The 14,282-nt window shown below is 36.2% G+C and overlaps 1 protein-coding gene across 1 annotated transcript; it reads left to right on the forward strand.

Moving 5' to 3' along the window:
• The first annotated feature begins 1,637 nt into the window (after nt 1-1,637).
• LOC103710584 (uncharacterized) lies at nt 1,638-10,798 on the forward strand. The gene is made up of 5 exons (XM_008796367.6): nt 1,638-1,947; nt 2,428-2,777; nt 3,174-3,252; nt 5,910-6,040; nt 10,390-10,798. Exons 2-5 carry the CDS (start codon nt 2,466-2,468, stop codon nt 10,624-10,626), a joined length of 759 nt encoding a protein of 252 aa, XP_008794589.4. The 5' UTR covers nt 1,638-1,947; nt 2,428-2,465; the 3' UTR covers nt 10,627-10,798.
• The last annotated feature ends 3,484 nt before the right edge of the window (nt 10,799-14,282 follow it).

Below are 14,282 nucleotides of genomic sequence, written 5' to 3' on the forward strand. Positions count from 1 at the left end.
AGTAAATCTTAAGTCCTTATTCTGTTATCAATCAACTAACGCAAATCTATTAACAATAAATTTTCAATTATATATATCCATAAATATATAGTTATTGGTTATCAATTGTTTTAGATAATTGACAATAGTTTAGCTTTTCTAGATGTGAACTTCAACTAAATAATCAATTATAACTAAGTAATTATGGAATCTCTATGTTGCTTCATCGGCTAGCAGCAGTCTATAAGTTTAATTTTCTTTAGATCTCTAGATCCAAAAATCAGACAAGTATGATGCGTGGCTACGTACAGTAATGCCCTGTGTTACCTTCAATCCACCATCCACTTTCAGGTTGGTATTTTCACCTAGATGATTTATAGCATACAAAAAACTAAACGAAGGTATCGAATAGGTTCCATAGCTATCCCGCTTCTTGATACATGCACACTGCGAACTTCCTATTCTAAACCGAGCTGTAAGTGAGATTTTTGCCTATAGATCGCTAGCCTCCGATGGAGATTCACCTGATTTTGAAGGAAAGTACTGGCGGAGAGGGAGGGCTAAAGGTGGGGAAGGAAAGCTCATTTTAGCATGTAATTTAGCAACAATCTTATTTACGATTTTATACCATTATAGTCCCTTCAAAAAGAAAATAAATACTAATATGGCAATCTTAAGTGTTTTAAACTCATATGTGTAGAGTTATTAATAAACTCTATATGTCCATACTTATAAAATTCTCCGACGATAACCAATTATCGTAAAACAACTATCAAAACCGCTAATAGGAAAGTGGTTATTTGATTTTTAAGAATGTAGTTAATCTTCCCCGACAGAGTGGTCTATAAAGTTATTTTTTTTCTTTTTTTTATGTAAACTACAATAGGTTGTGCTTCCAAACGAATCTTTGGTACATGGCGACAAAGCAAAAATATTCTACACTGTCGTCAACCGATCAGACGCTTCAACATCTGTAACGATAATTCAGTATATCGACAAGCTTCTCCATCATTAGATCAATGATATTGTCCATTGAAGACCAATTATTATGAAACAGTTACCATAATCACCATGACGACAAGCTTCTCCATCATTAGACCAGTGGCACTATATATCTCGATATGCATATACTTACACATAGATTTTTTTGTCGATGACCAATTAGTCTGTCTGAATCACCAACACAAAAGTGTTTGTTTGATTTTTTTTTTTTACATAAATTGTAACAAGATAAGTTTCGAAATAAATCTTCCATATGTATATCGACAAGCTGCTCCATCATTAGATCAATGATATTGTCCATTGAAGACCAATAATTATGAAACAGTTACCATAATCACCATGACGACAAGCTTCTCCATCATTAGACCAGTGGCACTATATATCTCGATATGCATATACTTACACATAGATTTTTTTGTCGATGACCAATTAGTCTGTCTGAATCACCAACACAAAAGTGTTTGTTTGATTTTTTTTTTTACATAAATTGTAACAGGATAAGTTTCGAAATAAATCTTCCATATGTAACATCAAAACAAAAAGAAAAAAAAAAAGGAGAGAAAAATATTGTGCCAATCAACATTAAGATTCACATCATCATAGGGTCTATTGGCTTGGTGGTCCACAAAGTCTAACAATGGAGTGGAGCTGTTTGTATCATCTGCCAAATGTCCAACTCTGTATTGGATATGCCTGTTCACACATGCAACGCGCCCCAGACACGGCGCTCCGGTGCGCCACCAGTTTTGATTTAACGAAGCGGTCGGCGGGGAAAGGAAAGATGAGAACTCGCTCGTTCTCTCCCCCTCTCTCTCAATCTTCTCCCTAAGGACTCCTTCTCGATCCCAACCTTGCCTAAATTAAAACCACGGCCTCGGGGCCGAGAAAGGAAAGGGGGAGCCCTTCTTATACCGGGGGGGCCCCCACCGAGTCCCTCCCCAACCAATCCCTAATCCGGGTCGCGAGGTACGCGTTCGCCGGCGATCTTCTCCTTCCTCTTTTCCATCGGCGACTTCTGTTTTTTTTTTTTTTTTGAATTTTTATGATGTTTTCTTGGATTGATTAGGGTTTCGCTGATTGTGTTCTTTCGCCTCATCTCCTTTTATTATCTTGCAAAGATTGTGACGATTCGTAATAGTGATGTGATCGTTTTGTGAGCGTCTTTTGGGCTTAATCGTTCTTTTTCTTGAGAAGTTTCTGTTCTCGATGTACTCAGCTTGAAACCCGTATTTATAGGAATAAAAATATTTTCTTTTTTTTTTTTTTCTGGTTGTCGGAATCGAGATGCAGTAGTGGTTCTAGAGTCTTCCTCTTTTTTTGCAGCATAAAATTTCGTTATTTGGAGCTATTTTTCTTTTTATTTGGGTGTTTTCTCCTACTTTTATAGGGCAAGAAAGTGGAATTTAAGGGGTTTTTTTGTGATGATTTTTTTTTTTGCAATTTTAGGATTTCGCTGCAAAGTGAATACTGATTTGATACGTAGCATGAGCGCGTGGGTGCCGTGGAGGCGATCTTGGAGGCAGACAAGGGACGATACCGGTGCAAAGATGGTTCTGAATCTTGACCTCAATGTGCCACCAGCTGAGAGCTGGTTGCCTGAGGGGTCTTCCCGTTCTGCACATCCTTGTGTCTCGCAGGAAGCTACGGTTCCTGTCCATCCTCAGCGCTCTCCTCCCACCAGAGAGCAGCAACGGGTGGTGCCCATACCCGATCACGGGTTAATTAGTTCGCCCATTGATGTGGATGCACTTGAAGATGACGTTGAGATGCTTTATTCCTCAAGAGTATTTCCTCAAGTTTGTTCATCATTCCCAGCCTTTTTCCCCCTAAAAGTGGTTTATGGTCTCTTAGGCTTTGGTATCATTCGTCGTCAACTGTGCTTGAGTCCCTAGGCAGGCTGAAAGGCTTGCTTGTGTGAGGATGAGTTGTGAACTCAAGCCTTGTCTTTGGATTCAATGTGCGAAGGATTGTATGGTCACAAATCCTTAGATATGAGATGCATGCATATGCAGTATGATTAATATGTGTTATGCAATATGATAATCTGTATAATCAATAGCTTTTCTGAGTCGTATGTCTGTTCTAATTTCACTGTTATCAGCATTATCTCCTTGGGATTGAGTATCTGTTCTCACTCTCTCGAGCTTGATGCTTTATTTACATGATCGTGGTATGTCTTTTTACTTGTTTAGACATGGAACTGGGCCAGGAGGAACCAATCTGTGATGGTAGTTCTTGATGAAGATCTGGAATCAGGTCCATTACAATCAGGTGATCTTAAGATCTAAGATGAAATGAATCTCATGCTTCCGTTATATGAAGAACGTGTTTTTTAGATTCAGTTTTTATTGTGGATTTGGAGTATCCTGTTAGCAGACCAAATTCTTTAATAAGTTTAATACCTGCTATATTTAACTGTTGATAATGGTCGAGTGTCTTTCTTGTTGAGCCCCTATCTTGTTGGTTGGAAATGTTGTTTGTAGAATTGGATGCTTATGATATAGCTGATGCTCAGGTATCGTTTGGCATCACCTTTCTTTTATTTCCAAAGATAGGAAAATAGAACTTTTGTTTCTATTTTATTTCTATATTTTTAAAATGTAAAACTTATTTCATCTAGTCCGTTATTTTTAAGAACATAAATATGATGATGGTGGTCGAGGCGGTGGAAGTGGTGATGGAGATAAAGGAGGCGGTAGTGTTGGTGGTGGTGCCAGTGGCGATGGGGGAGCTAGTGATGTAGTAATACGGGGGTGGTGGCAGAGGCGAGAGTGACAATGTGGTGGTAGCACTGGTGATGGTGGTAGTGGTGTGGTAGAGGCTGTGATTGTGGTAGCAGTTTAGTGAAGATGGTGGGGAGTGGCTGCAGTAATAGTTGTGGTAGCGAGCGGTGATAGCTATGATGGTGATTGTGGAAACAATGGCGGTGCAGGTAATGGCATTGCTGGTTTAAACATCGATGGTGGCAGTGGCATCTTTGTGGATGGCAGCGGCAGCAGTGGCAGCAGTGTCGATAGTGGTGGTGATAAAAAGATATGATTTTATTATTTTTGAAAAGTGTGACAATCAGGCCCTTAATCTATTCCTTTTTGTCAAACTTGTACAGCATCAAATAAACCACTGCTTCCTATGAGACCCAAGGATATGAGTTATGGGAGGACTACGCTGACAAGAATGAAAATGATTTGTGAAAAAAAGAAAATAAAAATAATGGCACCAAACTTGTTTTTTTTGCTTTGATTTTTGTAATTCTGTTTTAAAAATAAAAATATAAAATAAAAATGATGCCAAACAGGCCCTTAGTCTATTCCTTTTTGTCAAACTTTTTGTTTCCTGTTTTACGTGTTTATTTCTTGCATGCAAAGTTATCCTTATCAAAAAGAGATTTATCTTTTTCCATTTTTAGTTCTATTTTTGGAATCTTTTTTTATTTAAAATTATAATGATCACCCATGCTAATATATACATGCATATAGATAGTGTGATGCACTTGTCAAAAGACTAGAATCATCATTTTGTGTTATACTGTTACTATGTCATGCACTATGCTGTATTTATCATCTGGAATTTCCATTATTTATGGACCCATGGAACACAGGGAACATGCATGATGGAGTCTGTGGTCAATATCTAGCCATACTGGCTACCGAATTCACCCAAACTCCATTGTCTTCTTGATTTTACATCAAGTTTTCCATCAGGAGCTCCATTGTCTCCTTAACCCTAGTTCCAATCACATATTGCCATTTGCTGGCTCATCATTGGGCCATCCTAGGCTCCACCATTACCTTGTTCATGGGGGTGGAATTCACATGTAGGGCCCTTGGTGGAGCTGTGCTATCATTGACGAAGATGTAATTAGGCATGTTATCTTCTCTTTATAGGACAGGTTGGGGACTGTGATACAAGTGTAGTTTGCTCAGGGTAAGAGTCGAACTCAGGAGGTGGAAATGCATCGCCGGAGTTTGCATGACATATAAATGTGTCGCATGATATTGAATGGGTCCTTTCATGCACTTGGACCTGGTAGTTTATCTTACTGTTGGTTTTTAATTATGGCTTCTATTTCCATATTGCATTTGACAAATAAGTTATTGCTCTGAAGGTGAATTAATAGGGTTATATTAGAATATTAATGTCAAACTTTAGTTGGATTGAGGAGTCATATGATATGTTATGAACAAATGCAGATATGTTAGCGCCGAGCATGCTTTTGGGGGCGATGGTGGCCTTTGAACATCAGGGACTTACCAAAATCAAGGACTTACCAAAAATGTCTTACACGTTAGCACATTCTTAGGTTTTTCAAGTTGGTTTAGCTCTATGTATGGCAACTTTTTGGACCCGTTTTTGGATTTTAAGAAATGACTTTTAAATAAGTTGGGCCCTTATTTATTATGCAGTAAATAAGTTGGAGGTGGCGACAGTAATCTAACGCTCTATCCTTCCAATTCAATCTAGAACAAATTGGCGTAACAAAGTAAAAGCATAGGTTAATTTACTAAGATGATACTGATGTTTTAGTAATAGAAGCAAGAGTTTGATAGTGAACAAGTACCTTTTTGATGGCTTCTGTCCTTTTGTTGCTTACAAGCATGGGCTTAATTTTATTTAATTATATTTTATTTCTGAATTTTTTAACTTTTTCCTCAAAAGCGTGGTTTAAAATAATCTGGCTGATTGATGTTATTTCTGGTCATACTCTGGGTTTTTCTGAATTTGTACAATTTTTGATATTTTATTTTAATTTCTCATTTCAAGTTCTCTGTTCTTCTTGTTATCTTTTGTATCTATAAAGGGATCACAATAACTATGAAAAAATTAAACGAATTAGTCATTTATATATATTATTTAAATACCTTATATGCTGTTTATTATATTTTCTGTTCTGTTTATGTGTCAACTCAATGCTCAATCGATTTTTGTAGGGGTCACTGTTATGGAACCAGTAACCACATTACCCCTCAACATTCACAACAAGCGTGAAAGGCTTCCGACAAATGGGACTATCATTAATTGTGATCTTTATCCTGACTTGGAACAGGAAAATGATGCCAAGGTAATTACTATTTGTTATCTTATTTCACATTGTTTTGTCTGTTCTTCATGTCTATCATATTTGTAATTTCAATATGTTTTGTAATTATTGTTTTCCATTTTTTCTATAATTTTATCCTCAAAACATTATAATATTGTTTTTTCTTTAAAAAACAAAAAGCTCTCTTTTTTCCCGTTGTGTGAAGCTTTTACTTGACAAGAACATTAATAAAAGGTATGACCATCTTCTAGTGTTATATGAAGGTTAGTTGAACAAAAATCTTTTTTGTGGCTTTTGGGTTGGTTGTACAGCTTGTTTTATTTAGCTTTAGCAATATTTTTACTATTTTCAGCATTGAGTTTGGTCTAGATAATGTGCCAAATTCTAAGGTACATATTTGTTAAGTTATAGAACTCTAATTAATTGAGGAATCTAAGATTGCAGATTATGATATGAAATCATCATATAAGGACATTAGCTGGCAAGAGGCAAGTATCTGTTGGCTTAAAAATATGGAAAATTGGAAGAAATAGTAATATAAGATTGGAATTTTTGATTTTTATGGTGGTAGCATGTTGTAAATTATTGAAACAAGAAAAAATATAGGCATATGCTATCTGAGAATGAATCACCTGACTTTATAGGATCAGCATGTAAACGTTCTAGGGAAATGAATGATGTATTGTTAAATCCATTTTTTTCACTCTTAGCTTTTTGACGTCTTAAAGCCCAGAAGAGAACCTTTTTAATTATCTCGTCCTAGTGAGGACATCCTTATTTGTCATCCTCTTTAACTAAACTCCAACTTTGCAATTGTGGTGTTGTTCCATAACGGCCTTCGATGGTATTCCATTTCCATCTGTGTTGTTAGGAAGTTTATAACCCTGTGGCTTTAAATAAGACTTCCCTTGCTTTTCCTCTGTGGTGGCAATCCCTGAAGACATGATGCACTGATCCCTCAGGATGCAATACCTGCAACTTGGAGGAAGATTCCTAGGGTTTGACAATGGTGAATTTTGCATCAAACCCAGAGCATTTTATTTTTTTTTCCCAATCTTTTGATGATTTTATCGCACTGCATTTTTGTTTTTGTACGTCTTCTAATGCTTTTCTTTAACCACCTCAATACCTTTAAAAGTCCTAAGTTTTCAAACCTAGCTGCTACAGCACCTTGCCTTGGGACCCTTCCCCCCTTTTTGGTCTTCTTTTCAATCTGGTAGTTCAACTCTTAATCTCAGATCTCCTGTAAATTTCAAGGGAACTGATGAAGTTTCTTCTGATAAAACTTATATTATAACATTCTAAGACCTAGAAACTTGGCACATCTGGTCCTACCAGCTTGTCGCTATTCATCTTGGAAACTAACTTTGTTAGTTATATCATTTAGGTTAAATATTAATCTTAACTTCTAGTGAACTGCATTTTCAGTCTTTGTCATCTTATAGACTTTATTTATTGTTGTTCCTGGTTCAATTTCTTCTCTCTAGCACTAATTCTCTGAAGCCAAAGGAATTTTAGTTGCAAACAAGAAATCAAAGGATGAGGCTTCAATGTTAGTAAAATGAATGGTTTGAGGGTAGGCTTACATGTCTATCTAGAACTCAATTCCGTCAAATTATATCACTTCAGCTTTCCAAGGAATTCTCTCTTAACTAAATGTTAACTTAGAACTAAGTTCAAAGTATCAACATTTCCCGTCAATTTTGAAGGTCATTCGGTATGCAGATTTTGGTGGATAAGGAAATAAATTGAGGGATACAAAAGGGTTGTTTTGCTCAGTACTTTATAGGTGCTTTCTTGGAGTTAGGTGCAAAGGTCTAGGGTATTATGGAATGAGGGTGGAGATAAGTGACTAATGGGAGAAATGATTAAAGGTTCGAAACATTGATAGAAAAAGTAATATGTTAGAGAGATTACCAGGATACCACGGTGGCCCAAGCATGAAAACTTACACTTTGGAGGATTAATGGGATTTTATCCAGTATTGTTGCAATGTGGTAATGGATCGCCTTAGCTTGATGGTAATGGAGAGGAATGCCCCCTCGTACAATCCTCATATCTTTTGCATGCATGCCAAGTTGGCATGCATAAGTGGAAAGTTGTCCGCTCGCCAAGCTCCTTGCTATAAGGCTAATTGTATCCATTTATCACGATCATGCTCGTCAAACCTTATGTCATCACCTATGAAATGATTTTTTGCATCCATATTTAAGAAGCAATAGAATATTTCATTTCATTGATCAAGATCAAAAGAAACATTTTCTTTCGGTTGTTAAATTACCGCAATCCAAGGAAGCTTACTATTTAAATTTTGATAAGCAAAATGTTATAAGCTGCAATTTTTCGAAGTATATTAGAGTCAGATGGGCAAACAGGGGGTTGCTTGGTGCCTAGGCATCGAGTTGGTGCCTAGAAGTTAAGAGAACCTAAAAATTTTAAAAAAATAAATATAACAATAAATTCAAAAATAGTTATACTATAAATAGTAAAACATAATATATCAACTATGATGTAGTAAGTTGATGGAGAGTGCCAAATTGGAAACAACAAATATTAATTCATAAATCATTCATGGCATCCATATTGAGACACATTGTCTTAAAGGACTGCAAGAAGCAGTACTGGAGCTGGCATTTAAAGGTCAAGGTGGTCTAAAGATTATAACTTATTAAAAAAGTAAAAAGGAGAAACCTGAAAACAGTTATAATCTAACAAATGAAACATAACATATCGAATAAGATGTTTCCACTCAGTGGTGGGTATCAACTTGCCAACGTTCAATAATACGTTATAAACCTCATACTAAAAAGTGATTCAAAACTTTAAACGTTAGGACCTAGAAGGGATTATCTGGGTGGCTTGGGCTGTTGTCTTTTGAATCAATGCTGAAATGTTGTGGGAAACATGAGGGCACTTTTGCTTCCTCTAGGAGGCCCCATCTTAGCAGGCATCTAAGTGGTGGTCGTCAATTTAAGACATTGATAAACTCTCTCCAAAATTCATCCTAAGCAGGCACCTAAGTAGTCTCTTATGAATCTTTTAGCCTGTGAACATCAATATCAAAATTCATCAAGTTACCTGATATTCCCTACAATGATAAAATGTCCAATGAAGTGGAGACTTGGCTATATGAGTAGAATTTGAGTCTTGTGGTGCAGTCTTTTTTTCCTGAAATCTGTTTTACAATTAAGGAAATGTGAGATGTTGCTCGTTGAGGTGCAAGAGTCAAAAGATTGGTTATGGTAGGCAAGCAGCAGTGGTCCTACTTTATGGAAACCTGTGCTTTTCATATTTAATTATTATTTAAAAAATAAATAAAATTCATTAGAAAAAACTATTATTTAGAATTCATTAGAATAAGGGTGAGATGAGGCAGAAACAGAGGAAGAGGAAGAGGGAACAGAGAAAAGGGGCCAAGGGAAGGATCTGCTAAGGGAGGCAGAGTTGGTGGGTGGGAGAAGAGAAATTTTTTCCCCTTATTTTTTTCTCTCTTTTTTTTTCCATGCTTGTGTGTGGTTGTGGGCGTAGTTGGGAGGGGGGGTTGATGTTTTGGTACAGTTAACCGCCACCTGAGTTTAAATCTTCTGTTTCCTGCGCCAACCTTTGTTCTCTTTCTTGGAAGCATGCTCCTCAATCCCCTCAGATTAAACTGAATTAGGCCCTGTCTTAACTGCATTCGCTGCCCAACCCACATATCTCTACATTAATAGCATTGCGCTTGGCTCGCTTCTGTGTGCCCTTTAGGCCTATCTGGATGCCTCAGTGACTACCATGCTGCCTGGCCTAATATTGGGGTCACTGGGCCTATGCGGCAGCCAGGGTGCCTCGCACACCTACAGCTGCATGAACAACTTTTTGTTTGCCATTTCAGTAACTTGTTATTTGAATTTTGGACATGGAGGAGACAGCTATTGTTTCTATAACTTCTCATCACATTTACTGTTTTTATGCTTCAAATCTGACAAGAGTGGGTGGGAGAGAATAATTTTTGCACTTAGTCTAGTTAAGCACAGGGATTTAATTAAATTATAATGTTATAGTCGGTCATTTTTCTGCTTTGCATATGCAATTACAGAAATCTATGGATCTCCTGATGTTGTTCATGCTAGGTTTTTCTTGCAATACCAAGTCTCTTTTTGTGCTTTTATCTAGTTGAGTACTGAAATTTTACATAGCTGTTTATGCTGTACGTGCTAAGTTTCTCTTGCAGTTCTTTGTCCTTTTGAAATCATGCATTTCCTTGGGAGATATAGTTTTAGTGCTTAACAAGCAGTTGTTTTTGCCTTCACACTACCCATATCAAGAGTGAATTTCTTTATAAACTCTTTTTGCCTTCTAGCTCTAATTCTAAATCTTTAAACACATCACAGAGGAGGGCTATCATGAAACCTGATCCGGAGCCAGAAAAGGTGGTACAGAAGGAACCCACCTTCACTTGCCCTATCTGCCTGAGCCCACTGGTTGAAGCATCAACAACTATTTGCGGTCATATTTTCTGTCAAAGCTGCATCAAGGCCTCCATTAAGGCCCAGAAGAAGTGCCCTACCTGTAGGAGGAAGCTTACTATGAATAACTTTCATAGGGTTTACCTTCCATCCACTGACTGAGATGACTGTGAGTGGGGTACCATTCATTTCCGTTAGGGGGCTCCCCTATTACTCTTTTAACTGGCCCTAGGGCAATTCTAAAGTCATTCTTCTGGATTTAGGCGACTTTTGACTGATAAATCTCAACAGTTAAAGTTAATATGCAATGTGATCACATATGGATTCAAATTTATCTTGCATCTAATTGTCTGTTTGTGCTGTCATGAATTGAGCAACCTAAATTCATGGCCTTCTTCTGCGGCATCTTGTAGAATGTGTTATGGTTACCTCCCTGGAGTTAAATTTTAATTGGACGAGCTTGCAGAACTACCATTACTTCCAGTACCTGATATCCTGAATTTTGCTTGTCCAGCACTCGATAGAATTTTCTGAACCCAAAGGCGAAAAAACCTATAGCTGGACATAGGACTATAGTTAATCTTTCAAATTATTTGTCTTCTAATCTCACAGCAGATCCCTTGCTGTTGATCTTGATTAGAATTATTTCTTCATATGAGGATGTTGTGACAACTTAACTGGTCCTGCATCTCAGGTAGGGATTTACCTTTCGTTCCTTGTTAAGTTTTTGGTGAGCTGGAGAGGCTATTGACCCTGACCCATATCTTATTACCTTTGACCGAATCTTTGTCCATGAAGTATGCTGTCCCTGTGCCGGAACATCTCATTCTTCCAATTACTTCAACTCCCCCATGTCTACCCCAGTAACTTCCATGGCGATCACCATCCTCGATTCCAAGCTTGACTCTTTGTATACCAAATATGTTCACTAGATCCCCAACAACTGCTCCATCCTCGAGGGTCGCTGCCCTTGTCATCTTTCTAGGTCTCCTTGACGCGCCCGCCGCCCCCTCTAACCTTGCCGCCTTCCTTGAGAAGGCTGTTTGCAGGGCCTTTATCTCCCTCGTCATCTCCTCAGGCAGATCTTTCAGTCCACCATGGATAAGAGAAGGTATCATGCATAATATTGATAAGTAAAATATCCTACTTTGGTTTCCAAGATCCTTGTTGATGTCTTCCCAACTATGTTATGTATACTTGTACTCTGTTCTTCTATTAGCTTGGCCACATGACAAGTACAGCTGAGACCACCATATAGTCTGGCAGCATCGTAGTGGTTCTTACAAACTCCTTCAGAGAACCCTACTGCTTGCTTCCATTGAAACTTTTTCCATTACGTGATTAATCTGACTCCTTCAGAGTACTAAATTCGGTACGGCCTCAAAACATGTCTTGTGTTCCGTAGAATTGCTCCAACTGCACCAGGTGAAGACCTTTGGTGCCCTCTATTTTGTGCACAGATGGCTCCCAAAAATTCTATTTCAATTGCTGCAGAGTCTGTCTTCTTCTTGTCTTCTCTCTCTTCTTCTTTCTTTCTTATAACAGTATTTGCCCAGATTAGCTTGACAGACAAAAGCCCACTGTCTTTGCAAACCAATGGCACTAATCCCTTCGATCTTGGAACTCTTATTGAAATTAAGCTGAAATCGCCCATGTTCAAATCCCCTGCTTTGCACCGTGATACCAAAGTAGAAATTCCTTCACAATGGAGGAGTTACCAGCTGCTGAGGCAATCTGCACCAATCATCGTCGGCGCCTAATCTGCCCCATGATCTATCTTTCAATGGGAAAGGATGATATCTTTCAGGCTCTGTGAGTAACATACCAAGCACTCGCTTAGAAACTTGCATGCATGCGTATAGAGTGGAACTTGTCCTTCCTTTGACATGTCTTTGGGCGATATAATGTGAACTCCTAAAATATGTAGGATTTCTTGGTCTGATATAATTTTCTTTCTCATGCGCGTTAGCGATGCTCGTGCAAAATGGTGATTGACATGACAAAAGATAAGATTTTCATGCAAATAAAAGAAAAAAAGAAGGCATGAGAAAGGTTTGACAGTGCAGTGCCCAACGTCTATGTTAAAAGCACATCATATTTTAATTAAATTTGGAGTGTTGCAAACTGTCGCATGTCATATTTTCTTTAAGTTGTCACCCTTTTCTAGACTCATATTTATACGCCAAGTGGTCAATTTGTACATCAATTTATTCATAAAAACAGTGTGGAATTAGTCATATTTTTCTATGTGGTATTAGTCATATTTGTCCGTTGCCACCTGTACCCAAGCCTTCTCATCATCATTGCAACACGAATTTTTGTTGTGGTCCCTTCAGAGTAGACTGGCTTCTGAGGGATAATATTCAGTAATTGTCCTTTCATTAGTTATAGTTAGTCAATTTTTTGATTCAAATATCAAATTCTAATTATAAATAATATCCAATTTTATGAAAGTGAAGTAAATGAAATGGTTGTGTTAATTTATCACAGATAATGATTGCCTTTATCATCCCATTAGAAGTTCATTAGGCAAATAAACAATATTATTTTTGCTAATTAATATCTTTATAATGGTCATTATTATTTTTAGCTTTTTTGTGTTTAATGGTGTTATCAAAACCATGCCATAACATGGAGGCAAAAGGGTGTAGTTTTCTACTGAATGGTTATTAATAGTTTTCTATTAGAATTTTACAAGAATTTTGCACTAAAATTTATTTTGAGTATAATATTATATCAAAGTGTAATAATATATATTACATATTATATATTACAATATTATAATATTTTAGGATAAATTTTTTACTTTTTGATATTTTTTATTTATATTTCATTCTTTAAATATTATTATACCACAATACTATAATACTAATATTCTTAAATACCATGCTAATCTTAATTAATAACATTTTAATATTATAGTAAAAAAATATGTTGTTTTATTATATTAATATGGTTTACATATGAAATCATAATATGCTATCAAATTTTTGTGGAATGATATTATGTTAAAATATTAATATTAAATAATTATTGTAATTGATATGCATATCAAATATAGTCATATTATAGTAGTATTGATATTATTATAGTGCTACTAATATCATTATTTCATATTATAATATATTGCAATATAATATGATAATTTGAGATAATCTTCTAAAATATTATGTTCTTAATATGATAATAATATAATGAAATGCTAATTATCTACTATGATAATATTACTAATTACTATAATATGTCATGATATATTAAGATATTAACTATCATGATATAATATAAAAATATTATATTATAAAAATACTATAGAATATTTAATTATTCTAGTACTAAAAGAATAATATTTTATGCTACTAGTACTACAACTACTACTATAATTGTAATATTAATTGCCATATAATGATATTTATATAATATAATTGATAATACAAGATTAATATTAATGGTACAATTTAAAAGGATGAAATTGGCATAGTCATAAAGCTATTCCAAGATGGACATGAAACAGCATGCATCCAAGAAATGAGTATAAAATGATTTGTCCAAACAGAGCCTATTCTAAAACTGTACTCATTTTGCAGGTGGTGTTTGGTTGGTACAATGTCTTATTGCAAGTCCCATTGTCCTAAAAGACACCACCTTATTAGATATCACAATCTTGGCATCTTATAGCGCCAATCATCTGAATAGATTTTTTATTTGTGTAAAAGACACATCATAAATAGGGCTGGCACACTAATGTACAGCACCAGGTTTAAAGTTTTCCCTCTTGTTTTCAGCAGTACTTGGTTTCCCGGTTTGTGAACTTTCCTGCC

This window comes from Phoenix dactylifera, chromosome 11 (genome assembly GCF_051530095.1).
Source record: "Phoenix dactylifera cultivar Ajwa chromosome 11, Ajwa_hap1_PhDact_Kaust_v1.1, whole genome shotgun sequence".
NCBI classification, from domain to species: domain Eukaryota; kingdom Viridiplantae; phylum Streptophyta; class Magnoliopsida; order Arecales; family Arecaceae; genus Phoenix; species Phoenix dactylifera.

Coding starts and splice junctions, on each gene's coding strand:
- LOC103710584 (XM_008796367.6), top strand. CDS start 2,466: ATGAGCGCGTGGGTGCCGTGGAGGCGATCTTGGAGGCAGACAAGGGAC. Junction 2,778..3,173: donor CCTCAAGAGTATTTCCTCAA/GTTTGTTCATCA, acceptor TTACTTGTTTAG/ACATGGAACTGGGCCAGGAG. Junction 3,253..5,909: donor ATCAGGTCCATTACAATCAG/GTGATCTTAAGA, acceptor CGATTTTTGTAG/GGGTCACTGTTATGGAACCA.